This window comes from Bidens hawaiensis, unplaced genomic scaffold (genome assembly GCF_021521415.1).
Source record: "Bidens hawaiensis isolate Kalapana, Puna unplaced genomic scaffold, B.hawaiensis_p1.1 tig00001016_1, whole genome shotgun sequence".
NCBI lineage: Eukaryota > Viridiplantae > Streptophyta > Magnoliopsida > Asterales > Asteraceae > Bidens > Bidens hawaiensis.
This window is the reverse complement of record NW_027491059.1, coordinates 3392602-3419932: the sequence shown is the minus strand read 5'-3', so window position 1 is coordinate 3419932 and position 27331 is coordinate 3392602. Positions and strand designations below refer to the sequence as shown.

The 27331-nt window shown below is 36.9% G+C and overlaps 2 protein-coding genes across 2 annotated transcripts; one reads left to right on the top strand and one right to left on the bottom strand.

Annotated features, from left to right (window-relative positions):
• The first annotated feature begins 4914 nt into the window (after positions 1-4914).
• LOC143552258 (shikimate O-hydroxycinnamoyltransferase-like) lies at positions 4915-6596 on the top strand. The gene is made up of 2 exons (XM_077042528.1): positions 4915-5341; positions 5579-6596. The coding sequence occupies exons 1-2, from the start codon at positions 4934-4936 to the stop codon at positions 6473-6475; spliced, it is 1305 nt and encodes a 434-aa protein (XP_076898643.1). The 5' UTR covers positions 4915-4933; the 3' UTR covers positions 6476-6596.
• A 7484-nt stretch (positions 6597-14080) lies between these two features.
• Positions 14081-15290, bottom strand: LOC143551219 (AP-2 complex subunit alpha-1-like). Its single transcript, XM_077041695.1, has 5 exons — positions 15190-15290; positions 14997-15085; positions 14818-14923; positions 14644-14712; positions 14081-14140 (listed from the first exon to the last, which is right to left on the bottom strand). The coding sequence occupies exons 1-5, from the start codon at positions 15235-15237 to the stop codon at positions 14081-14083; spliced, it is 372 nt and encodes a 123-aa protein (XP_076897810.1). The 5' UTR covers positions 15238-15290.
• Between the last annotated feature and the right edge of the window lie 12041 nt (positions 15291-27331).

Below are 27331 nucleotides of genomic sequence, written 5' to 3'. Positions count from 1 at the left end.
CGCCTACCAGTTCAGGCAGGGACGAGGGTCCTTGATGGGTGGCGGGTACGTCACCCAGCTTGCGATATCTCTGGGCCATGGAGACCTGGTGGATGGCCTGCGTATCACTCCGACCCCTCCCTGCCCGCTGGACCGCCAGCGTTGCGGCGGCATGCACATTGTGCGTTCGTTCCCCGGGCCCCACGGCCCGCGGGACCGACTGGTGGCCGGGGCGGGGGCACGTTCACCTTACGTCCCGGTGCCTTTAGTCGAGCCTCCCCCGATCGCGGAACCGGAGGTGGAGCTTGTCCATGAGCCTGTTGACGCGAGGGAGGGGGCCGGCGGGGATTCGGACGACGGTGGTGCCGGATGTGAGGATCCGGGCGCATCTCAGGTACGTTTTAATATATTATCGTTTTATCGTTTCTTTTAATTCGACTTCGTATTAAACGTATTTATGTGGTTTTGTTGTTAGGGACCGACGCAGCACGTTCCACGCACATATCGCGCGATGCATCTGGGTCCCGCCACCGACGCTAGGTTGGAGGCCCTAGAGTTGGAGATGAGGCGGATGTCGCGCCAGATTGACTGGCGGATGAGCCAGATGTCGTGCCAGATCGACTGGCTTGTTGCCAGTCGGGTAGCGGAGCTGTCTGGACAGCAGTACACCGTGCCACCGCCACCGCCACCACCCCTAGTTTTGACCACGAGGCAAGCACGTCTGGCGTGAGACGCGGACGGGGCGACGACGTGGATGCCCCAGACGGTTCGGGGCCGAGGCGCAGGGGAGAGGACGACGCCGATGTTGGCAACGCGTTCGGGGGGCTCGTGGGCCACGACGACGACATGGGCATGGACATGGGGGACTTCACGTAGATTTTATGTTTTAGTTGTCGTATTTTCTTTTATTTGTACAGATTTAACAATGATTTTTGGTATATATATGTGTTAACTGTTTTTCACCGAAAGGATATTAAATAATAAATAAATAATTAATATATAATAATAATAACAACAAAATAAGAAAGAAAAAAAACAAAAAAAAAACATAATAAGACAAAATTGGTTGGATTTTCAAGGAACACCGGCCTATACGTCGCGTATAGACCTATACGCAGCGTATAGGCCGGTGTTTTAGCAATTAGGCGGTGTCCCTAGAAAATCCGTAACTAAAACACCTCAATTTGTTCTATAGCATCAGATTTCTGTAAACTCTATTAAAAAATATTAAAATTATATGTGTAGTGAAAGTGCGACCAGCAGTCTATAGCCCTGAACATCCAAGGACCTCAGCTCTCCAAGACTCCAACGCTAGCATGTCCTTCCCCCTCCTGTCTAGCTCATGACACCTCATCTGGACCTCGGGCATTATAGCCCATTGGAGATTCTCTTTAGCTCTTTCACCGCGCATGAAGACATTGACGAGCGGTTTTGGGTGGGAAGATTTGAGGGTCAATACGTGGGAAAATTGAAAGTAGGGTGCATCCTATAATATTTTGATATGATGTTTTGTTTTCATGAAATGAAACATATATCTAGCATTCTTGTATTTAGATACATCATTTTGAATAAAAGTGAAGATAAAAACAAAAAGGAAAAAAGAAAATAGCACTAATTGTCTGTCATAACGACATTATTATTTTCTTTCAATAAATATTCCAAAATCGGTATAAGAAAATAGCATTAATTTTCTATCATAATTTATTTACTAAATTATGGTAAATAATTATGATAGATAATTAATACTTTTAAAGTTGTTTAACAAATTCTTTGAATAAGATGCTTCTACTCTTGTTAAAAAAAAAACAAAGAAAAAGGAAAAAAAATCTTAGACCAAATTGAAATATTTATTGAAAGAAAATTATATTATATTAAGTATAAAACTGGGGTGTTACATACAGGTCGCTCCGAGAAAGCAAAAAATCTTTTAGGCCGAAAGTGAAATTTTTTTCCAGCCTTAAGTAAAACAAGTATTTTGTTAAGTTTAAACAGTTTAATTTTTATATGGGCTTACTTGGTAATAATTTGAACTTTTTTATAAAAAATAAATTATAGATGTCTCAAGTGAGGCTAGAAACCACAACCTCTTGGTCGTAAGTAATACCTATTTGCCACTAGACCAAACTAGAGATTATGTAGTTACGTGGGAAAATTGAAAGTAGGGAGCATCCTATAATATTTTGATATGATGTTTTGTTTTCATGAAATGAAACATATATCTAGCATTCTTGTATTTAGATACATCATTTTGAATAAAAGTGAAGATAAAAACAAAAAGGAAAAAAGAAAATAGCACTAATTGTCTGTCATAACGACATTATTATTTTCTTTCAATAAATATTCCAAAATCGGTATAAGAAAATAGCATTAATTTTCTATCATAATTTATTTACTAAATTATGGTAAATAATTATGATAGATAATTAATGCTTTTAAAGTTGTTTAACAAATTCTTTGAATAAGATGCTTCTACTCTTGTTAAAAAAAAAATAAAGAAAAAGGAAAAAAAATCTTAGACCAAATTGAAATATTTATTGAAAGAAAATTATATTATATTAAGTATAAAACTGGGGTGTTACATACAGGGTCGCTCTGAGAAAGCAAAAAATCTTTTAGGCCGAAAGTGAAATTTTTTTCCAGCCTTAAGTAAAACAAGTATTTTGTTAAGTTTAAACAGTTTAATTTTTATATGGGCTTACTTGGTAATAATTTGAACTTTTTTATAAAAAATAAATTATAGATGTCTCAAGTGAGGCTAGAAACCACAACCTCTTGGTCGTAAGTAATACCTATTTGCCACTAGACCAAACTAGAGATTATGTAATTATATTTAAACATTAAATATACATATTGTTTTTAATAAAAATACATATAATTTTTTTCAAAAAAAGAAAAAATTGAGCCTAGCGGGGTGTCGGGCCGTCAACCACCCGCCCCCCCCCCCAAGGGCCGGCCCTGGTTACATATAAAGTTATGTGTGTGTATGTATGTGTAACTCTTATAACTTGTTAATGAAGGGACATTTTTGGTTCATCGTGTTGTTTATTGTTGCTATTATGTGATTTTGGGTCTCTATGGCATGATTAAATAAAACAAAACAAAGTTTAGATTGTGTTGAGTAGTGGCTTCGGGTTTAAAGGTATGTCTGGTAAGTAATATTCTAGATTATACGCTATATAATATGTAATATTATATTTAGGGTCAAGTTTGACAAAAATAAGAAAGATAAAAATGATTTTTGGACACATAAAAAACTCTTCACAAAAAATAATAAAAAATCAATTAAAAATTGTAACTTAAAACTAAAATAAAAACAAAAAAAAAGTAAAAAAACAAAACAAAAAATGTTCCTCTCGTCTTCCTCGTTCTCGAAAAAAAAGACACAGTGTTAAAAAAAAAGATCATCGTGTCTTTTTATTTATAATTGGTATATTGGTTTTTATTAATCCCAACTATTGTTTTTTGATCACTGCCGGTCCCGACTAATGAATTGGCTGTTGACGGTCCCACATTTTAACTTATTTGTTCATAATGGTCCGTGACTAACAGAACACTAACGTCATTAGTTTCAGGTCGTCGAAAAAACAATTTTGGCCGGAAAAGTCAAATTTATTTCCAGACAACACCACCTGAACACCGCAACCACCACCAATTGACTCACTGCCAACCAACTACCACCACTTGAGCACCATCAACCGATTCCGACGATGGTTCTAGGGTTTTCGGCGACCTCAATAATTGGGGCTTGAAAAAAGGTTTCTAAAGGTCCGATACAAAGTTACCAAGATGTTTTGGGACGAAAATGTTGAGTTTTCTGGGAAAAAACGTTTTTCTGGCGACCTGAAACTAACGGTGTTAATATTCTGTTAGTCGCGGACCGTTATAAACAAATACGTTAAAAGTTGGGACCGTTAGCAGACAGCTCGTTAGTTGGGACCGTTAGTGACAAAAAAACAATAGTTGGGATAATAAAAACCAATATACCTTTATAATTGTGTGTGTGTGTTTTTTTTTGTCATGAATTGTGTCTTTTTTCACTTACACTATGTTTTTTTTCTTGATATTGTATTATACTACTCAACATCGTGTTATATTTTGCGATTTATTACGCATTTTTTTTATTTATCTTTATGTTTTTTTTGTCACAGTGTCTTTTTTTTCTCGTTATTATGTCTTTTTTTTTCGAAGGGTTTTTTTAGCGAGAACGAGGTGAGAAACATTTTAGTTTAGTTTTCTTAGTTATTTATTTATGTTTTGAGTAATGTTTTTTTTATTATTTTTCTTTTAATATTTTTAGGGTTTTTTATCGAGGTCACAAATCCTTTTCACAATTCTTATTTTTGTCTCCCTTTATAGTTTAACCGTTTCCAATATTAATATATGTACTATGTGATATTATATACATGTATAACAATTAATAACACAATTATTCATTTTTATATTTTAATACACCAACAATCCAACATTATACTCCAATTTAATATTAAAACAAATATTTGATTTTATGATATAATTATTTTCTTATAAAAATAGTAATGTATTAATTGTATGTAAATTTGTAATGTTATATTGTAATTTTATATACTTATACTGTTATACATATGTTTTTATTTAATTGTATGTAACTTTGTAATATTATGTTGTAATTTAATTGCAACTTTTATTTATTAGGCCATCTTCTTTAGGCGGGGTTGGTGAGACTTATAGTATAAATTCCACCCCTCACCTTTCATAATTTAATCTCCAGTACAAATCAACTTCACACCAAATTCACACCAACCGATCCTATATTAATCAAACATTTCGTCCGACACATTTCACTTCACCATTTGTTCCTAGTTCTTTTAAGGTAACAACACAATAACATATCTTAATGCTATATTAATGTTCTTGACGATTCTATTCTTCATGTTGTCATATTTTTCTAACGTTTGTATGTAGATCATTAAGCGATATGAAGATTGTGGTGTTAGAATCGACGATGGTGAGGCCGGCTGAGGAGACACCGAAAATTAATCTATGGAACTCGAATGTTGACCTAGTGGTCCCGAATTTTCACACGCCAAGTGTGTATTTTTACCGGCCTAACGGTGCTACCAACTTCTTTGATCCAATAGTGATGAAGGATGCCTTGAGTATGGCGTTGGTCCCGTTTTACCCGATGGGAGGGCGGTTGAAGAGAGACGAAGATGGTCGAATTGTGATTGATTGTCAAGGACAAGGCGTGTTGTTTGTGGAGGCGGAGTCTGATGGTGTGGTGGATGATTTTGGTGACTTTGCGTCCACGTTAGAGCTTCGGAAACTTATTCCTTCGGTTGATTATTCACAAGGAATTGAATCGTATCCGTTGCTAGTGTTGCAGGTATTAATCATGGGTCGATTTATATTGATGGATCATCTTGTCTAGTTATTTTTTATAATATGTATTTTGTTATAAAGGAAATTATTATTTTCTCATAAGCCTTCTGGAATACATGTTTACCAATATTTGGAATGACGTCATGCTTACCTATTTTAATTAATACTTTGATAATAATAGTAATAATTAATTAGTCAAACCACTAACCATATATTTGTTTGTTGTATTATCATAATGTAGGCCACTTACTTTAAATGTGGTGGGGTGTCACTAGGAGTTGGTATGCAACACCACGCTGCTGACGGGGCATCCGGGTTGCACTTCATCAACACATGGTCCGATATGGCTCGAGGCCTTGACCTAACCATCCCACCCTTTATTGACAGAACCCTTTTACGCGCCAACGACCCGCCCCGGCCCACCTTTGACCACGTCGAGTATCAACCCGCCCCGTCTATGAAAAAGGCACCCGAAACCTCAACCGATCAACAAGTTCCCGAGACTGCGGTCTCCATTTTTAAGTTAACCCGAGACCAACTCAACGCCCTGAAAGCCAAGTCGAAAGAAGCTGGTAACACAATTAGTTATAGCTCGTATGAGATGCTCTCGGGTCATGTGTGGAGGTGCGTGTGTAAAGCTCGTGGCCTGACTGATGATCAGGACACGAAGCTATACATAGCAACTGACGGGCGGGCTCGCCTCCGCCCGTCACTCCCGCCTGGCTACTTCGGGAACGTGATATTTACCACCACCCCGATAGCAGCAGCCGGGGACTTAATATCAAAGCCTACATGGTACGCCGCGGGTAAAATCCACAACGCGCTGGCAAGGATGGACGATGATTATTTAAGATCCGCACTAGATTACTTAGAACTTCAGCCCGATCTAAAGACGTTGGTTCGTGGGGCCCATACGTTTAAGTGCCCGAATCTTGGAATTACTAGTTGGGCTAGACTTCCTATTCATGATGCTGACTTTGGATGGGGTCGGCCCATATTTATGGGGCCGGGAGGGATAGCGTACGAAGGGTTGAGTTTTGTGTTACCAAGCCCAATTAATGATGGGAGCTTGTCGATTGCGATTTCGCTACAAGCGGAACACATGAAGCTTTTTAGTGGCTTCTTGTATGATATCTAAAATGGCTAAATGGATTTATACTTTACATCACTTATTATTATTCATAAAACCTTTCCTAGACCACATTGTTGTATGTGAGTGGAGGCTGAAATAGTTTTTAGTCAGCTTATCGGTTTATTATCTTTACATCATTGTATTTGTATGTAAGAATGGTCTTGTATATTATATAACATATATATATTTGACCATCACATTTGATGTTACAAGCAAACTTATTCAAACCTTGTTAAGTAAAGAAAAATGGATGGATAATTGAATAATAGCCATGAAATTATAGAATGAAGGGTGGACCAGGATGAGGTTGAAAGTCCAATGGGCTATGTCTCGGTGGGCATGTGCCCCGGGTCCAGTAGGTGGGTACACGATGATGTTTGGCCACTTGCTAGGAGCCGATAATAATCAAAAGCCAAATTGTATTTTAATAATCCCAACCTAATATAGTTGGTCGATAATAATCTCAACTTAGAAAGTAGTTGTCACCGATCTCAACTTTCACACAATTTATTTTCATTGGACCTACGTTAAAAAAAATTTAGCGACGTTAAGTTTTTTCCAAATTTCAAACTGATATTTTAGGGCTTTTGATCGGAATGAGGATACGAATCGATTGATTTAAACTTACCTCAAAACGGTGCTTCAAGCAGCTTGAGTTTTGTTAATTAAAAGTTTAAAGACCGGAATTGAAGCAATATTTAGTCGTTTGGACCACCGTTTTGAGGTAAGTTTTACATTAATCGATTCGTATCCTCATTCCGATCAAAAGCCTTATCAGTTTGAAAGTTGGAAAAAACTTAACGTCGACGTTAAGTTGTTTTTAACGTAGGTCCAATGAAACAAATGGTGTGAAAGTTGGGACCGATGACAACTACTTTGTAAGTTGGAATTATTATCGGCCAACTGCATTAAGCTGGGATGATTAGAATCTAATTTGCCTAATCAAAATGAACCAAAAACCGATGAAACTTAACCGAAATTTTTTGAATTAACCGAAAATAGTTATCAGTCATTTTTGTACCCTTGGTAACCGAAATTAACCGAACCGCACAAAACAATTCATCTTTTTATATAACTCTAGCTTTTACACCCCAGTTGCACGTATTCATGTTTTATACGACTATTTGTCCATTTCTATATATTTAGATCTCAAGTTCATATATTTATACATTCATTTTATCTATTTATGTATTAAATTCATGCATTTCTAAGTAAAAATTTTAGTCCAAATTTAATTTGATTATTAGCTGAAATTAACCAAACCAAAAGCCAAGAATTTAACCGACTAAACCGAACTATTAATCGAAAACGGATTGGCTAATTTGGTTAAGATTATTAAACAAAAACTGACCAAACCATACACACCTTGCATTAAGATGCTATACTTCAATTATTGAGTATTATTGTTAAAAGGATACCCATATTTTAAATAAGAAACGTGTCATGGTGAGTCTTTCTATTATTAAATATGAAGAAATCAAAAACCAAATATATTTTGTGATAAGGGGTTGGTGGAGCCATCTTTATTGAGACTTAAAGCAATCATCAACTAATGATAGATTAATGATAGATTAGGACAGGAAGCCTACTTGTGAGTGCTCAAGGGAATTTTAATTTAAAGGTTCACATTTGTTAATGCTCGCTTATTTTAATTTTAATGAATGGATGCAAGGGATAGAAGTACATGTTCCTTTATCAGCTTTTTGGCCAAGATCAAGTGCAATATATTATATATGTATCATTATTGGTCCGTTGAAAGGTAGGGTAAAAACCGTAAAATTGTTTTATGGATGGGTATCATTCATCTGGCCAAATAAGTAGTTTTTTTAATGGCAACTCACATTCTTTCTAACCCTACTTAAAACTTCTATTAGCCATTATTTAGAGTTAGTTTCTCGGATGTCACTAAGTCCCTATGCTATAACCAGATTGCATGTTTCTTCTCACTTTATTAGAATTACAAATATGATCGCCAATAATTTGAAGTGGGTAACACCGCTCCTCCCTAATGTGGATGCCTGTTAAATTTTCCAAGATAAGTGGGTGCATACATTAAAGCATGATGGACCTCACCAAGGTTCTCGAGAGTAGTGTTGGTTCCCTGGCATAGGTCACCATCGGGCTTGAAGCCTGATATACACGTGTAGCAACAATTGATCTAGTGGCGAGAGATTCTCTCAATTGTCGGATTTCGATTTTCGTCTTGAGAATTAGTATTGGTTGTGCATTGAATACCCCTTCTCTTAAAATGAGGGGCTTACACACCTAGTGTGAAGGTAAGGTACTAAACTATCCGCATAACACTACAAGGCAAAACTGGCCATCCGCGGAGCAGAAGACCACCCGCACAAAAGATACAACTTCCGTCGAAGGCATATCTTACACTTAGTAACTGAAAGAGTTCAACGGAAGATACGTTGTGCTCAAAAGGCAAGACCGCACGTGACTATGAAAGGAAAGACCAATCACTGGTCGAGATTCCTACAATGCCTATGACAGCACGACTGACCAATCATAGAAGGCCAGCATTGTACCTGCTTGCAACGGATATCTACGTGCGCCAACTATCCGACCAATCAAGAATCATTATCACGTTCAGCAATAAGATTAGAAGGTTCCATTAAGTGGGACAGCTGGCCCAATCCTTTTCATTCTCTTCAGTTATAAATACTCAAAGATGATAAAAGGTAAAGGGATCTTCAACCTTATTCTCTCAAGAATTACTCCGACCACTTACCATACTGATTCTCACGCCGAAAGGTGGTTACGAGAAGAACCCCCCATTCTTCTTCTTGTAACGAGTTCACGGTGTTTTTTTTTATAGATTGAAGCTGCCAAAACCTATAATGATCTGGTCACATTCCATCCTCGGTCGAGATATTAAGTTACACCCTCCGGGATTAGTTTATTGTTTCTTCACCTAGTTACTTTTGACACATGCCATTAATGCCTTGTCTCTTTAAGAGCATTCTCATCCCACCCTCTATCTCCAAACCAAAAATTACACTAAAACTCACTTTATTTTCTCTCTCTATTTCAATTAAATAATACTTTTTATACCTTTTCTCTTTCCTTCACTCACAACTACTTTCAAAATATATTAAAAAATTATAGGTGATGAACAGTTACTTTTCAAATATACAGAAAAATCACTACTTTTTCTAAAATATAAAAACTCTTCACTCACAACACCCTGAATCACTCTCTAAATTATAAAAACGCCCCTCACATTAAATGAGGGGTTGGATGGGAATGCTCTTAGCAACCAATGCCTACTATAATTATAAGTAAGCATCAAGATGTTACCCTCAAGTCCAAAAATATTATATATGCAATTATGTAGTCTGCTCACAAACCAAGATCTTATTGTTGAGATCTTACTTGACTACTGGGCCAACTGGTAACATTATATTTTTAAAGGGGCATTTGCATATATCCTCTTGTTAAATTATCTTATTACGTATTTACCCATCCCTTAAAAATCAATTACATATTTCCACTCACTAAACCACACATATTATATATCTCCCATTTCATTAAAATTAACTAATTAAATGACTGCTTTATTCTTAATGACATAATTAAATAAGTATTTACATATATCCACTTCCTTAAAACATCAATTACATATCTCCTCAAGTTCAATCCAAACCGAGTCGATGTAAAGACGAACATATCGAACACTAATAAACCAATTGGCATCGAACTTTTTAATCAATAGTCAATGTAAAAAAAAAGTTGGATTTATCTTTTTTTTTTTTTTTTTCCAAACAAAAACAACTCAAGCATAATAAAAAAGTGTACATGAGACGGCGGGATTCAGAGGGAAAAAGTGGTGGTGGTCATTTATGGGCTATGACGGTGATGAGATGGCCAGAAGCTTGCTGGAAAAATCGAGCTTGCCGGAAGTAGGTTGGAGAAGATGATTTGATGGTGTGGGTTTAACTTTATAATTACTAATATAACTTTGTTTTTTAATTAATTTATTAATGGTAAGAGATATGGGTAAATTGGTAATTTGATACGAAAAGGGAAAATATGTAATTACTAGTTTAGGTGTGAAGAAATATGTAATTCATTGTATTAAGTAAGGGAAAATATGTAAAAATCCCATTTTTAAAATAACGAATAAACGAAGACAAAACCAAGAGGCAACTTTGTAGACATGTATATTTGCAGTAGGCATTCAATCGATATGGGTTAGGTGTTAAGGTACCTGTACGATAGGGCACTCGGTAGCAACCGAAAAATATATACTTAAGAGGATATTAACAAGCGGTTTACATTGATAAAAAAACTATAAAAACAAATGCATGTTAGGATAATATTGATAATTTACGTTGCGGCACGCATCCAGTCGATCTTGGTTCGGTTTGTTACAAACTGGTATGATATTGGCACTCGGTATACGAAGTAGATATATCATTTGGAAATTGCGATGTACAACCTTTAATACTCGATTTCCACTTCCCACTTTCTCGCTTTCATTTTTTAATCTAACCGCCTTCGGTATTTAACAGGGGTGCACAAATAGAGTTTTCTTGAAAAAAAATCGGTTCGAGGTTTGGTCAACATAGTCAAGAATCGGGTAGGGTAGGACCTGGTTTAGGGTATGGTTGGGGTTTTGATTGGATTTTATCGGTTTCTGGCCAGGTCGGGTATGGGTTTTGACCGTGTATAGGTGAAACCGGTTCTGGTGGTTCCAGTTTGGTTTCAGGTCCCTACACGGTTGTTTCTCTAAAGAAATGAAACCTGGTTTGCACCAACGGGTGGCTCAAAACGTCGGGCCGGTCGGTCCAAAACTAGGTTTGGTGTCCATACACATATTTTTTAGCCTAACCGCCTCCACATTAACAAGACTGTTCCCCCCAAACCCAGTTTCTCCGTTGATTTCGTTATCCGATCGATTTCATTCCACTTCAACACACACACACACAGGCAGGTTACCAACGATTTGTTTTGCATGTGTTTCTTTTCGTGTTCGTAATCTTAATTTTCGACTGCACGAAATTATGCATGTCATATTATTATTTGTATATGGTTTTTTGATGGCAACCGATTAGGGTTTGGTGAGGCTACATATATATATATGCTTTGATTTTTATTTTATTGATAAGCCTAATAAGTTGTAAGAGCTAGTATACCTTAAGTTTAATATACCTAGCTCACAAAACTTAATAAGGTTATCAATAAAATGAATTTACTCTGTGCGATGGCGGCATCGGAGGAAGCTGACAGGAAACGTTTTGAGGAATGGAAGATCAAGCACGGCAAATCTTACAACAGCCCGGACGAGGAGGAGATTAGATTTAGCGTGTTTAAAGAAAATCTCCGTGAAATAGAGGAGCATCTTGCAAATACAAGTCTTAGATCACATTGGAAGGGTTTGAACTACTTTTCAGACATGACTTTTGATCAGTTCCTTAAGGAGCACATGGGAATGAATTTTGATGCCCCACGTAATGATAGTTACAGTGACGGTGATAGTGACGATAGCGGATACAGATTCTGGAATATCGGCGGTGGCAAGCTTGCAGGTGAGGGCGAGGGTGTGGACGATGTTTCTGTTGAACGTCAAAAAATAGGCTGTAAGTAATTTAATCCATTCAAGCTAGATTATATATTTGATAAGTTCTCACTACCATTGCATACTTATAGTGTTAGTAATAGCTTCATAACTTAACACTAGTAGAAAACCCGCGCGATGCGGCGACGGTGACGATATACAACACGATACTCGTTTATAGTTAGTTCATTAATCCTCTTGTGATATATCGTATAATACTTATGTAAGTTTTTTAATTCAAATGACATTTTAGCACTAATTGCAAAACAATATTACTACAATAATAATATGAAATATATAAAAAAGGGGGTTTAATCCCTTGGGACGAATTTTAATCATTTTTAACTTGTTCGCTACAACCCATATATTTTCAACTGAACCATTAGATTGTTTGGTATAATATTGTCTAGTTTTGTTAATGCATTCATTTATTGTTACGCCCATTATAATTTTGTCTAGTTTTATTAAATTAGAAAAATCGCCCATTACAATTTAGTATACTTTTGGTACTTTTTTAGGCCCAACATATTAATTTTCACATTTAATTTTATTTGGTGTAGGCTCTGTTATGTTCGTTCATCTATGTTCAGTTTTATTTGGTCGTTTATGGTCGTGAACTATTCGTTTATACTATTAACGAATGAACATGAACAAGTTCATTTTCTTAACGAACGGACACGAACAAGAAAACCAGGTTCATTTAAAAATTTGTGTTTGAGCGTTTCTTCGATTAAGTTAAACAAACGAGCACAAACTGCTTGTGTTAGTTCAGTTCGCTTAAAGACCTAAAAGGGAGATAATCATTATTAAACACGTTTAGGCTTGTTTCACATACTTGATGATCTACTATGTGAAGCTTCCTCGTTTCTTCTTTTAGGCTTGTTTCACTTACTGAATTTTTAAACAATAACATACACATGTATGTTAGCTACCTGAATCAAATATGCAACTTACAGTTTGTAACAATAAATTATACTAAGGCACAGAAATGTGACTAATGTTAACAACTCATTTTGACCGTTGCCATGCTTTACTTTGTTATTGGATTGACATATCTATCTAAGAAACTTTTTTGCATATCTGCCGCAAATTTACTTGTTCCCAGATCATGAAACTAATTCTGGTTCCTGGCAGCCCATTTTCCGGATTTGCTTCTTTGCTAAATTCAATTAAAAACATGTTGTAAATGACAAAGATTGAAATCAACCTTTATCCTAAAGAGCATCATTATACATCTAATCAGTCGCAGGCCATATAAAGAAAACTCTAATTTCAATAACAATACAAAGAACAGTCCCTGGCTATTACCTGGTTCAAACGAACTGATTGAGGCTGCATTCAGTTGACCATAACCTGCATTTCATCGACAAATGAACTAAATTCCTAAAACCATTTGTTGCTAACTATTTGGAAAATCAAAATAAACAATGCGGATTAAGCAAATTAACAGAATAGATTAGGGCAGAATAGATTAACCATAGACTGTTAAAAAAAACTCCGTATTAGCCTTTGATTGATCGATCATTGATGTGAAAATGTTTAAAAAAAACCTGCATTAGCCTTTTATTGATCGATCATTGATGTGAAAACCTGAAAACTGTTTCATGCAAAACATAATAACTAAAATGTAACTTATAGCTGGAGTATTGTTGAAGGTATCGTCTCTAGCTCCTTTGAAACCAAAATTGCTAAATACCATTCATTTGAGTCTCACAAGACGTCACATAATCTTAAAGTTGTGCAAGTGTTCTACCAAAGCAAATATTAAGTTAGAAGCAGTAAATGTTATTAAGTTAATTCCCATTAGTAAAACAGGTGGACTTACCTTTTCAAATAAGTCACTTTTGCTGTCGCCGCCTTACGAGTGTAATTAAGAAGAATTTTGGACTCTTTTTGCACTTTAGCCAATCTTACTTAGTGAAACATCATCCAAAGCACAAGGAAACTACATGAATGATGAATCTATAAATTGCATAAAACAAATAAATGATAAAAATAATGTAAAAATGTTACTCACCTACTAAGATCAGTGTATCTAATGTTCATCAAACTGGTGACGATGCAACCAGATTTGCTGGCAAGCCTTCTTGTGATTGCCCCACATTCTGTAATATATCTCAAATTTATTGTAGCTATAATATCATACACCAGTGTTTTAAGCTTGTAAAGATATTGATCGTAACTTATGATATATATTGCATAAAATTGAAACTTTTACTTCTTTCTTTTGGAATATACAAATTAATTCAAGACTATTTTTATACTTATACTTGTCAACATAACAACATTCTATTTTATATGAATTAAACAAATCAAGAAGAATAAATACCACAATAAGACATAAAACATTGCTTTGTAAATTAATGTGAAACGAAAGGCAATGAACACACATGAAACAACACAGTAACCTTGGTGGCAACCTTGGGGTTTTGAGCCGACAATCATTGATGGCAGCTTAGCTTGGGTTTTGGCTTGAGAAATTGTGGCCATATTGTTCAAATGTGAAATGCTACGAGAGGTATATTCAAACTCAAGGTTGTATGGAGGCTAAAGGCAAAATGAGGAAAATTGGGTTTGTGAAACTAATTTACATAATAATATGAGTTACCTTCATCATCATTTTCTCGTGTACTGCCGGCTTATCTAGATACTCTCTAGCTTTCAGAGCTGCATAAGGCTGATGAAGTATACAAGTGTGAGTTAGTGAGTCCTATGAATATATCAATAATACAGCCACAATACCAAAATAATAAATGTAAATTAAATAAGATAAGAAGATTACCTGAAGGTCCTCGTTGTTAGTTACAAATTGCACAACACCAAACCAAATGTCATCGCTAACGAAGTCTCCTGCTTTGTCAATCAACTGAAGAATAACATCCACATACCTGAACAAATAAAATACAATTTGGTTCCACGATCAAATTAGATTTAATTATGGAAGAAAAAAGAAGAGCATACCATGATAAATCAGGAGCAAATTTCTCTGCAACAATAGCAGCTTTTAGTGCCAACTCTTCACGCATTGTAAACTCTGCTGTTCCAAGATTCTGAAAATAAATGTCATTGGTAGCAAAACAAATTAGCATTCGAACACATTTCCAAAATTTGTTAACTGAGATACAAGATAGTTAATATCTAGCAATTGTTCTACCTGTAATAATTCTTCAACGATGTCTTTAGCATTTGAAATATCACACATAGCATAAAGTAGATCCAGTGCACGTCTCCGAATGCTGTATTCAAGAAAATCAATACAAAAATTAAAAACTCATAAAACAAATGATGATATTATCAACTAATTCAACATGGTAAATATAAAATTAAACGATAAATTCAATTAAGAGCTATCTAGCATTCTAACCTTATCAAGATCCTTCAGTGAGGTAATAATTTGAGCTTGATGTCTCTTAGTAATTTCTTGGACATCTGTAACCATCAGCATTCGAGAGTTGTAATTTATAATATGAGAGTTGTGCATTGATGCATTAATAACTTGTACATTATAATCCATATGTCGGCATTAAACAAAATTTACAACGAAACGTCGACAAAAATAAGTACGGCGCAACGGTAGGTTCAGTTTTTTTTTTCAAACCTAGTATATTAAAAGATATATAAAGAATAAGAATTTTAAATAAAATTATCAAATTAAGAGTTAAAGATGAGGGGACAATTATGTAAAAAATTTTAAAATTAACAAAATGTAACTAAAATTAAAGGGTAAAAGTTGTATTTATTATTAACAAAATTGAAAGACACGTGATGTTTAGTGTTAGAATGACCCTTTTGTCCCTCTTTAAGCTTGTAACCTTATGCTTTATTTCTTAAAATTACACTCTTACTTTTGCCCATCATTGATGCTTTATATATAATATAGATATATGTGATCGTAGGTGGGAGTTTGAATAGTATACACAAATAGGCAGTTCGCTACTTGAACAAGCGAACTTCAATTGATTTTCGTAACAGAAAAATGAGGTGGCACATTGGAACACATATGTACTTGAGATTCCTAGTACGCTCGTTGAATAAGCAAGGTTGCCCCTAGTTTGATCACATGTCAAGGGGACTTGTATAGTTTATTTCTTGAACCAGCAAACTCTGAGAAAATAGTAACGGAATCAAAGATGTTTGCAAACTGATAAAGCAAGTCTGCTTGTTGGAGAAGCGGACTCTAGGAAAAGTCATGTCTCTGAAAAAGTAAGTGAGCTTATTCAACTAGCGGACTAGAAATCTCAAGTACATGTGTGTATTTCAACGTGCCGCCTCATTGTTGTTATTATGAAAATAAGTTGGAGTCCGCATGTTCAAGTAGCGAACTACATATTTGTGTCCACTTTTCAAACACCCACCTACGACTACTTAACAACTTTCTAAACCACCTACTTAAACAAAAAATTCCATATGAATATAGCAATGCCTGATTAATTATTACCTGTAACGATTGCTTTCAGTTCTCATAATATGCATGCATTTCACATTTCTTTTGTTTCAACCAGGAACAAGAAAGACGTAACACACCTACAAGCAATTGCGGACATCCTTCAAACTCTGAAGTATTTCATAGATTAAGTTTCTAGTCATTGCAGTTGGTTTTAAGTTAGTTTTAGTATTTTACTATGGGTAATATTATATATGTTCTATGTTTACTAGTTTTAATGAGCTAGTGATCATTAAATACACATATTATTTTTCATAAAAATACATATAATTTTTTTTCTAAAGATCATCTAGGGGGGGTGCTGTTTGAATTCAAAAAACGTTGATTAAAGTGAAAAAAATGTACATTTCAGGCGGAAATTGTTTTATCTGTCTCAAATATGACAATGGTAATACAATTTGAGCATTTTTATTGGCTTTGGTTATTCACACACCCTTTGACCTATTGAAACATTCACCATACGAGTCGTATGAGATCTATACGACTTGTATGCCGTGAGTGTATGACAACAAGGAAAAGAGTGAAGGCACACAACAAAGGATGTACGGATATAACATCCATTTTTATTCTATAACCAAACTACATGTTGTCTTCCCATTCTTCTAGAATTACAAATATGATCGCCAATAGTTTAAATAAAGCAGGTAACTCCGATGTTCCCAAGTGTGGATGAACGTTAAATTTTCAAGTTAAGTGACTGTATGATTTTTGTTTTACCCTCCATTTGTAAAAAACACAAATATTAAAGCATGATGGAGCCCACCAAGGTTCTCAAGAGTAGTGTTGGGTCGCCAACATAGGACACCTTCGAGTTTGGAACCTTATACGCACGTGTAGCAACAATTGGTTTAGTGGTGGGAGGTTCTATCTGTTGTCGGATTTCGTCATGAGAATTAGTATTGGTTGTGTATTGAATACCACTTTACATAATCTAGTTGCTCTTGACACATATAATGTGCCATTAATGCCTTGTATCTTAGCCCACCAAAATACTATATATGTAATTCTGTAGTCTGCTCACAAACAAGAGTAGTCGCGTGTTTTGAAGCCAAAACACCGGTTCGTCTTCGGTGACGAAGAAAGGTGTTTCGGGAAGATGATATCTAAGGGATATGGGGGTTTCTTTAATTAAGTTTGTGCAATATATCACTTAAACACCCCCTTTCATCCTCACTTGTTTATTATTGATCTCCAAAGTTTTAAATTATACATATAAAGCATAAAAATAATTGACAAAAAAATACCCCTCATGTAACGTTAAAAAAATTGATGGAGTTAACGATTTGAACGTAATTGGCAAAAAGTGAGAATTAATATAATTTTTATTTATTTAATGAAATATTTTTTGTTTAGTTTTAATTAAAAAAATAAAAAATGCAAAAAAGAAAAAAAATGATTGAGTAACAATTGTTGCAGAGTTTTAAGGAGAGTTTTTACTTCACCAGTTTTTTGCAAAACTTTGAAATGCTGACTGGACGACACATGGCGTAAAACGCTCAGATGTGTAGAGTTTTGTCTATGCATGATCTAAATGTGTAAACCACTTGAGCAATCAAATCAGCCTATTATAACCATTGTCAACCCCACATCTCAATTCCCAGTCACGACTGATAACCTAATATTATTAAAATAACAAGTAAACAAAGGCGAAACCATGGGACAACTTTGAAGACATATACGTTTGCGATAGACATTCGGTTGATGTGGGTTAGGCATTAAGGTACCCACACGATAAGGCACTCGATATAGCAATTAGCAACCGAAAAGAGATATGCTCGAGAGACATCAACACGCAATTTGCATTGATTAAAACTATAAATATGGATACCGCAACTGATTCCGGATAATACTGGTAGTGTGTGTTGTGGTTGGCATTCGGTCGATATTAGCTGAGTTAGTTACACCACTGGTAGGGATGAGCACGGGATGATACCGGTACTGGTACCGATCCCGAAAATTCCGATCCCGAAATTCAGAAATAGTTGGTACTGATACCGGTACCGAAATGTTCGGTTCGGTACCAGTATTTTGTGAAAAAATCGGGAAATACCGGTACCGTACCGAACTGTACCGTTACCGTACCGATACCGAAAACTCAAAACTTGGTACCGAATTCGGTACCAATACCCCGTACCGAAAACACTCATCCTTAACTACCGGTACAACATTGGCACTCGGTATAGAAATTGCAAGAGATATATCAATTGGAAACCATAATAACATCTTTCATTTTGATTGTAAACATCATCCGATCTCGATCTCAATCTTGATCTTACGATTGTGGTGTTTGACCTTTTATATTTGATTTCCACTTCCCACTTTCCCGCTTTCATTTTTAACCAAACCGCCTTCAATATTTATATAGGTGCACAACTAGGGTATTTTTGAAATTGATTCCGGGTTTGGTCAACAAAGTTAAGAACCACATAGTTTTTGACTGGTTTGGCCGGGCAAGGTTATGATCAGGTAGAGGTGAAACCGGTTCCAGACCTGATTACGGTTTCTCTCTAAAAACTGAAACCTGATTCGTACCCTTTATACGTAGCTATAAAATAAAACCTTAAATAACCTTATACAGAAGCCCACACATTAATTATTTAACCTAACTTGCCTAAACATTATCCAGCATTACATTCTTCCCAAAATTCGTTCACTTTGTCCGTTGATTTCGTAATTCTCCGATGGATTGCATTCAAATTTCAACACAAACACAGCAGCAGGTACCAATGAAATTAGGGTTCAGCTATGATGATATGTTGTTATTATTATTATTATTATTGTTATTATTATGTTTTGGCAAGGGGTAATCTTACTTGACCTGATAATATACACAACACCAAAACTAATCGCATTAATCTTAGCCGATAATGATACTTAAGATTATTATGCATGGTAATCTTAATTGACCTGATAAATTAATAAACACCAAAATCAAACCTAATCGAATTAATCTCAGCCCGAATTAATCTCAGCCGAAAAGGATGTTTTTCGTTATCGAAACCGATTAGAGTTTGATTAGGTTACATATGCTTTGATGATTGTTTCGATTTGGTATGCCTTTACCTTAAGGTATTTTGTTTATAACCTCTCTCCCAAAAGTAAGTTATTAGGGTTTAATCTGAAGCTTCTGTTATAACTTATAAATAAAATAAGTTTTCTTATAATTTTTTTTAAACACAGGAGGGGGGCTGAAGAAACACTAACCGGACCCCGGGCAGGTTACTGGTAACCTGGGGGTTAGATAGATGTTTCCCACGAGGGGTTAGACCCTGAGAAGATGGTTCTTCTGATAACCTGCAAAACAGACACCGTGAGCTTGTCACTGAGAAGGGGGGGGGGGTTCCTCCTTGTGACCACCATCCGGCGTGAGAATCAGACTAGATTGCTCTTTAAATATAAGTGTATATTAAGAGATTGCTAGAGCAGATATCAGGTATAATATGATGATACAAGATAAGATATGTTCCAATTAGATGATCATACCATTTGTGGTATTTATAGCCGAAGGTAGGTTTCCAAGGAGGTGTGGCCGGCTGCAACAGTGTTCCTGTTCTACCAACAGTGGCCTACGCACGTGCCCTGCTGGTAGTTGGTGGGTAGGCAGCGGCTGATAGTGACCAGGCCTGCTGTGTACTATTCCTTTTCCACCAACTGCCGGCTACGCACGTGGTATGGCAGTAGTTGGTGAGTAGGCAGCGGCTAATAGTGACACAGTACAGGAGCATGCTGCTCGCCATACTGTTGTCAATAAGCTGTCGTATCTTTAGTCAGATCTTTTTCCTATACCTCGTCAGGTACAGTACAGAAGATCTTCCTGTATCGTACGGACTGGCTTATTTGGGCGGGAGTATTCCCCCTCCCGCCCTTGTGCGGGATAGTTCCCGGCTTCGCTCATTCCTTCAGGTGACACTGAGTGATTGATAGCTAAGTGCCTTGTGCGTGTAGCCTTGCTGCGCGGGTGGCCTTCCCTGATGGCTTGTATCCGAGGCTGCGGGGACAGGCGGAGTCCTTCACCATTGGGAGGCATTTCCTGCGGGACCAGCTTGCGTACTGCGCGTAAGGACGTCACGTCTCTGAGCATGGTTGGTCTTGCGGATCCAGTTGGTTTCTGCGCAGATGTTCCTCTTCAAGGTGAGTCTTGCGGGTCCAACTAGGCTCTGCTGGGACCTACCTCTTTAAGTCCCCCCAGTCCAATGTTCTTCTCATGAGTGTTTAATAAAGTGAGGTGAACTTTTGGACTTAAGCAAAGGGTTTTTGAAAAGGGTTTTTTAAGGTTTTCCATGGGGATTCCTCCCGCGGAAGTCCTTGTCACTTGCAGAAATTCCCGAGTTTCCTGCTTGGTCTTTGGGTATGATGCGGGCAGGTCTGTAACCTCCTCGCAAGTCAGGAGCGTTGAGTCCCACTTGTGTGGATTCTCCATGAGGTTTTGGTAGTTTTGAACATAGTGATCAATTATGTTAAAACCACCAATTCCATCCTGGAGCTTCAAACAACGTAGTTCTCGACGTTCCCGCTATGCGGGGATGTTATTTCCGTTTCCGCAAGCATTTCCCAGAAGATCCTTCTTGGTTTCAATTCCCAGCGGAGCGCTAGGTACGTGAAGGGTTTTGCCTTAACACTGTACCCGCGCTCGTCTTACGGTTACTTTACTTCCAAGGTATTCCTGGCGTCAATTCCCTGCGGGTGCTAGGTATGTGAAGAGTTTTGCCTTTACACTGTACCCGCACCCGGCTTATAGTTACTTGGTTGCCGAGGTATACTTGGCTTCAATTCCCTGCGGGTGCTAGGTATGTGAAGGGTTTTGCCTTAACACTGTACCCGCATCCGTCTTACGGTTACTTGTTCGCCAAGGTTTACTTGGCTTCAATTCCCTGCGGGTGCTAGGTATGTGAAGGGTTTTGCCTTAACACTGTACCCGCATCCGTCTTACGGTTACTTGTTTGCCAAGGTTTTCTTGGCTTCAATTCCCTGTGGGTGCTAGGTATGTGAAGGGTTTTGCCTTAACACTGTACCCGCATCCGTCTTACTGGTAACCTGGGGGTTAGATAGATGTTTCCCACGAGGGGTTAGACCCTGAGAAGATGGTTCTTCTGATAACCTGCAAAACAGACACCGTGAGCTTGTCACTGAGAAGGGGGGGGTTCCTCCTTGTGACCACCCTCCGGCGTGAGAATCAGACTAGATTGCTCTTTAAATATAAGTGTATATTAAGAGATTGCTAGAGCAGATATCATGTATAATATGATGATACAAGATAAGATATGTTCCAATTAGATGATCATACCATTTGTGGTATTTATAGCCGAAGGTAGGTTTCCAAGGAGGTGTGGCCGGCTGCAACAGTGTTCCTGTTCTACCAACAGTGGCCTACGCACGTGCCCTGCTGGTAGTTGGTGGGTAGGCAGCGGCTGATAGTGACCAGGCCTGCTGTGTACTATTCCTTTTCCACCAACTGCCGGCTACGCACGTGGTATGGCAGTAGTTGGTGAGTAGGCAGCGGCTAATAGTGACACAGTACAGGAGCATGCTGCTCGCCATACTGTTGTCAATAAGCTGTCGTATCTTTAGTCAGATCTTTTTCCCATACCTCGTCAGGTACAGTACAGAAGATCTTTCTGTATCGTACGGACTGGCTTATTTGGGAGGGAGTATTCCCCCTCCCGCCCTTGTGCGGGATAGTTCCCGGCTTCGCTCATTCCTTCAGGTGACACTGAGTGATTGAGAGCTAAGTGCCTTGTGCGTGTAGCCTTGCTGCGCGAGTGGCCTTCCCTGATGGCTTGTATCCGAGGCTGCGGGGACAGGCGGAGTCCTTCACCATTGGGAGGCATTTCCTGCGGGACCAGCTTGCGTACTGCGCGTAAGGACGTCACGTCTCTGAGCATGGTTGGTCCTGCGGATCCAGTTGGTTTCTGCGCAGACGTTCCTCTTCAAGGTGAGTCTTGCGGGTCCAACTGGGCTCTGCTGGGACCTACCTCTTCAGGGGCACATCCGACAACGCTGACAGGAAACGTTTTGAGGAATGGAAGAAAGAGTACAGCAAAGCTTACAACAGCCCGGACAAGGAGGATATTAGATTTAGCGCGTTTCAAGAAAATTTACTTAATGTAGAGGAGCATCTTGCAAATAAAAATCTAAAGTCACATTGGAAGGGTTTGACCTGCTTTTCAGACATGACTTTTTGTCAGTTCCTTACGGACTACATGGGAATGACTTTTGGTCCCTCGCGTTATGTTAGTGACAGTGACAGTGACAGTGATGATTGCGAAACCTTGTACATCGGGGGTGAGTGTCCAAGTGAGGATGAAAGCGAGAGTGCAAGCAAGGGTGTGCGTGAGTGCAAGAGCGTAGGCGATGGCGATGTTTCTTTTAAACGCCAAAAAATAGGCTGTAAGTAATTTTATCCATTCAAGCCAAATTATATATTTAACTAGTTTTTTTACCATGGCAAAACCCTAGTGTTGAAACCCGGACGTTGGTAAAACCTGAGTATTACGATGGTGAGACGACGCGAATACAGTTGGTATCAGCTGCATTCGATATGGTATAGACTATAGACACTGCTGATAAAATTTGAGCGTTAAAACAAAAAAATTAATTCGTCAAATTAACATATAAAAAGATTAATATATTAAAAAAACAAAATATTTAAAATGATGTTTATTTGATCGGCAAGCCTGGGTGGTGATAAAATTCGAGCGTTGTAAAAATTGTTGATTGAATAATCAAATGAACAACTCAAATGCTTTAATGGTCAGAATCAAGGGTTACATTACTGAATCAATCAAAACAAACTAGAGTACAATGAATGTAGTTATCACAGATTGAAAATAAGGAAGAGTAACACAAAAATGATTCTAGAGACAAAGTCTCAATTGAATTGAAAAATGAAGAAGATAATGTTGTTGTTGTCTGCTACTCCTTTCGGTGGCCAAGGGCTGAAATATATTAAGGTAAATGGAATATTGTCCAGCTCATGTTTAGCATCCTAATTCCCAAAGAAATGCAACGGCCCAAAAAATTCCATATGCAGCCAAAGTTTTCATGTAAAGGCAATGATAATTCAACCTTCTGTATTTGAAGAACCAGGTTATTGACCCGTACACGACACGTGTGTAAATATAGAAATCGTCAAGTAAACATATATACAAATTCAAATGATAAATTATTTTTTGAAACAACATGATTTTTAATTACAATTCATATTCATACGCAAACAAAATACTTAAATACATAAACTTACAAAAAATGACTTTATATGGTAGAATGTATACAAAGAAATTTAAAACTTTAAAACATAAACTTCATAAACTTTTAAAACTAATATTAATATAAAACAAACAAACAAACTTCATTAACATTATTCTGGAAAGCAAGCAAATCAGAATATAAGCATCCAGGAAAGATTTCCGATAAGTATCCAAGAATGATTCGGGCTTCTTTTATTCATGGATCGGGAACACAATTGACGACATAAACATTCATATACCAATCTAACAAACATAGTGACTAACTGACTACGAAAACTGGTTTTACATTTCATGTGAAAAGTCCTGCACCCTCATAAACTGAAGCACATTCAAAGCTTATTTAAGAACCAGAACCAATTCTAAACCTTTTTAAAATGACATATTTTGACTAGAAGCAAATCGTTGCGCTTTTAGAATGGCCCATTTAAACACGAACCAAATCGATATCCTTTAAATTAACCCGCGGTATGATGATAACCAAATCAATGCGATTTTAAAAAGACCCGTTGAAACCTGAATGAAATCGATGCCTTTTTATATTGACTCATTGACCCGAACTAAACTGATACCCTTTTAAAATGATCCGTTTTGATCCGACCAAAGAAAATCAAAAAACATTTCTAAAATGAATTCTCATAAAAGAAAATAATAACACACTTGCAGATTTAGAAGAAAATGAAGGGTAACATATACAACGTTCTTAGCTTTAGAAATCCTTACTACCAAATGCGAATTCATTATTAGTGGTTGTGAAGATTCAAAAAAATTTAAAGCTTCAATAACTTCAAAATACTTGAAAGTTGAAACCCATGTGAACCTTTCACTTAATTTGTGAACCTTCCATATTATTTTATTTTTCAATAGATACTAAACCAAACACCGAACAAACTAAATAAAAATTGAAACGAAACTAAATTGAAAAAAAAACTAAAACAAAACTAAAACCAAATACCAATAAAACTAAAACAAAGCCGAAATGAAACTGAAAAACTAAAACCGATAAATCTGAAACCGAACCAAAAACAAGAATTGTAAAAACCGAAACAAAAAATGAATAAAGTTAAACTTGTCTAAAACGAAATTGAAATGAAACAAATTTATAAAAACTAAAACCGAACAAAAACCAAAAACCGAAATAAAACTAAAATGAGAATAACTACCATGAAAGTTTGAAAAGAAAAACATGATAGTTTTTAATTTATATTGAATGTAATTTAATTTAATTTTAAATTATTTTATTAGTAAAAAATTATAAAAATAAATATTATTTATGAAAATAGTTATTGTTTTAATAATATAGTATAAGTAGATTACCTCATACAAAACAAATAATAATAATAATTTATAAATATAAATATATATTTACGGGAGAAGTTGGGCATATAGGGTTGGACATTCTTCTTTCTTTATTGTACACTCTTAACTTGTTATGTATTGTACTGTTTTCTTTTCTGGTGGTACACTTCTTGAGTTTTAGCCTCTGGACACGTGTGATGACACCTGCATCTTTCATCACACACCTGTCTCGCTGATACACTCTCATGAGTCATCTCTCATTCATCTTCATCCTCTTTGTTTCCCTCATCTCTCTTTCAATCTTCCATGACTGCTCTCAGTGGCGGACCCAGGATTTTTTGTCAATGGGGTCCCAATTTTTTCGGTTTACAAAATTTTTCGGCTCGGTCGTTATTCGGGTCGGGTCGAGGCGAGGAACATAATAAAACACGGAACTATGGTGTCATTGGAAACAAGTAAGTAGAAAGAATCTAAATTACAAACTAGATGAAACATACACTTTTAATTCATACCCGAAAAACATGAACGTAATCTATATATATGGTCTTACATAATTGACCAAAACATGAAAAAATAACTCTAACACAAATAAATGATTAATTATAATATACATACACAAGGTAAATAATAAAAGAATATGCAAAATCCATGTTAACATTATATATGTTGCATGGTGATAATGACTATATGAGAGAAACTAACAAAAAGCACAAATACCCTAACTGAATAATTAAGACTAGGATATTAAAAAAACAACAAAAGAGGAGTATGATGGGGCTTGAACCTACAACCTCTCACAAGTAAAACAAGGGACTTTCCACTGTACCAGTTCAATGTTAATAGTATGGGTTCCAAGTATTAATTTTTATGGGGTCCTTACAAAATTTAATATACCGTCTCTAAGTAATTTTTAAAAAACATCGGTGTCCCGGGACCCCGATCGGACCTATGTGGGTCCGCCCCTGACTGCTCTCACACTGCCTAATCGCCAGTATAACCACATGTCATGTCGTTGTCGGGTTCCGACTCGGAACCATTGGCAGCGACGAAATGGTGGCTGCCAACGGTCTATGGCGGTGGTGTGGTGGTTCACTGGCCGCAGGAAACGTCTTTATGGTATATGTTCTAAATCTTCTGTATATATGTCGTTGCCGGGTTCCGATTTAGAACCCTTCGTGGCGGCATGGGGGTGGTTCGGTGGCGGAGTTGTCTGTGTTGTTGCCGGATTCCGTTCAGCGACCCTTGGCAACGTCACACGACGGTGGCAGATTTCTTGATATTCTTGTCGACGACGACTTTTGTTTGTCATTTGTTTAGGAAATCTTTGTCGAAAGAACTCATGGTTCGATTTGGTTCTTGAAACCGGTATGGTTTCTTTATGCGCATGCAATGTGTTTGATGAAATGCCTTATTTGGTTTTCCTGGTACATATAAGAAATTGGTATTGAATTATGTTTGATGAGACCTCTGGCATTTTTGGTGATGATTACTGATGCAATCAATGGTTCAATCCATGTTCGTGTTAGCCCGTTGGCCCAGACTGATTCAGCAGGCCCAAATCAAAGCCCAACAGGCCCATGCTTATACATGGAGCAGGAACAGCAGATTGAGGAAGGCCCAAGTTAAGGGGGGTCGGCTGGTGACTTGCAGAACAAGTTGGAACATTTATTAATTTAAGTCTTTATTTTTTTTTGAGTATTTGAATTTATCTATGATTGTGTTTCCTTTTATTTAGCTTTAGGGTTTGCCTTTAAATACTCTCTGTTTATTGTCATTGTCATTGTTGGGAGATTGATTTTCTTTGAGTTTTTATATACAAATAAGTTTCAGCTTTTATTTGTGTGTTTAATTCCGACGTGATTGCCTGAGAAACTGCATCAATTACCCTGTGATTTTGATTGTTTAGGTGGAGGGTTGGTTAATGAATTTGTCATGTTCTCTTATGGTTTGTGGCTATGATGATGACCCGGTCTCGGGCATGGCAACCATGTTGCAGCTGTGTAACGGACAGTCCGGACCTGAGCCTCAGTTAACAATGCGCACCAGTTTTGTGAATGTGGGTTTTCTCAGTTCAGTTGTTAAATTCATGAGTTTAGGTTGTGATGTTCATTTTTAAGTCACGATTTTACAAAATTTACTGAATATTTAATTTGTTTTTTCTTTGTGTTGTGGTTGACGTATATTATTTTGTTCTCTCCTTTAAGTGTTATTGGTTGATGTCTTTTGTTTTGAGTCACACTTTTGAAAAAGAGTTTGCTACATTGTGACAGTTTGACATCCCCGGCCCAAGGAGAATGGGGGTTTAGGAG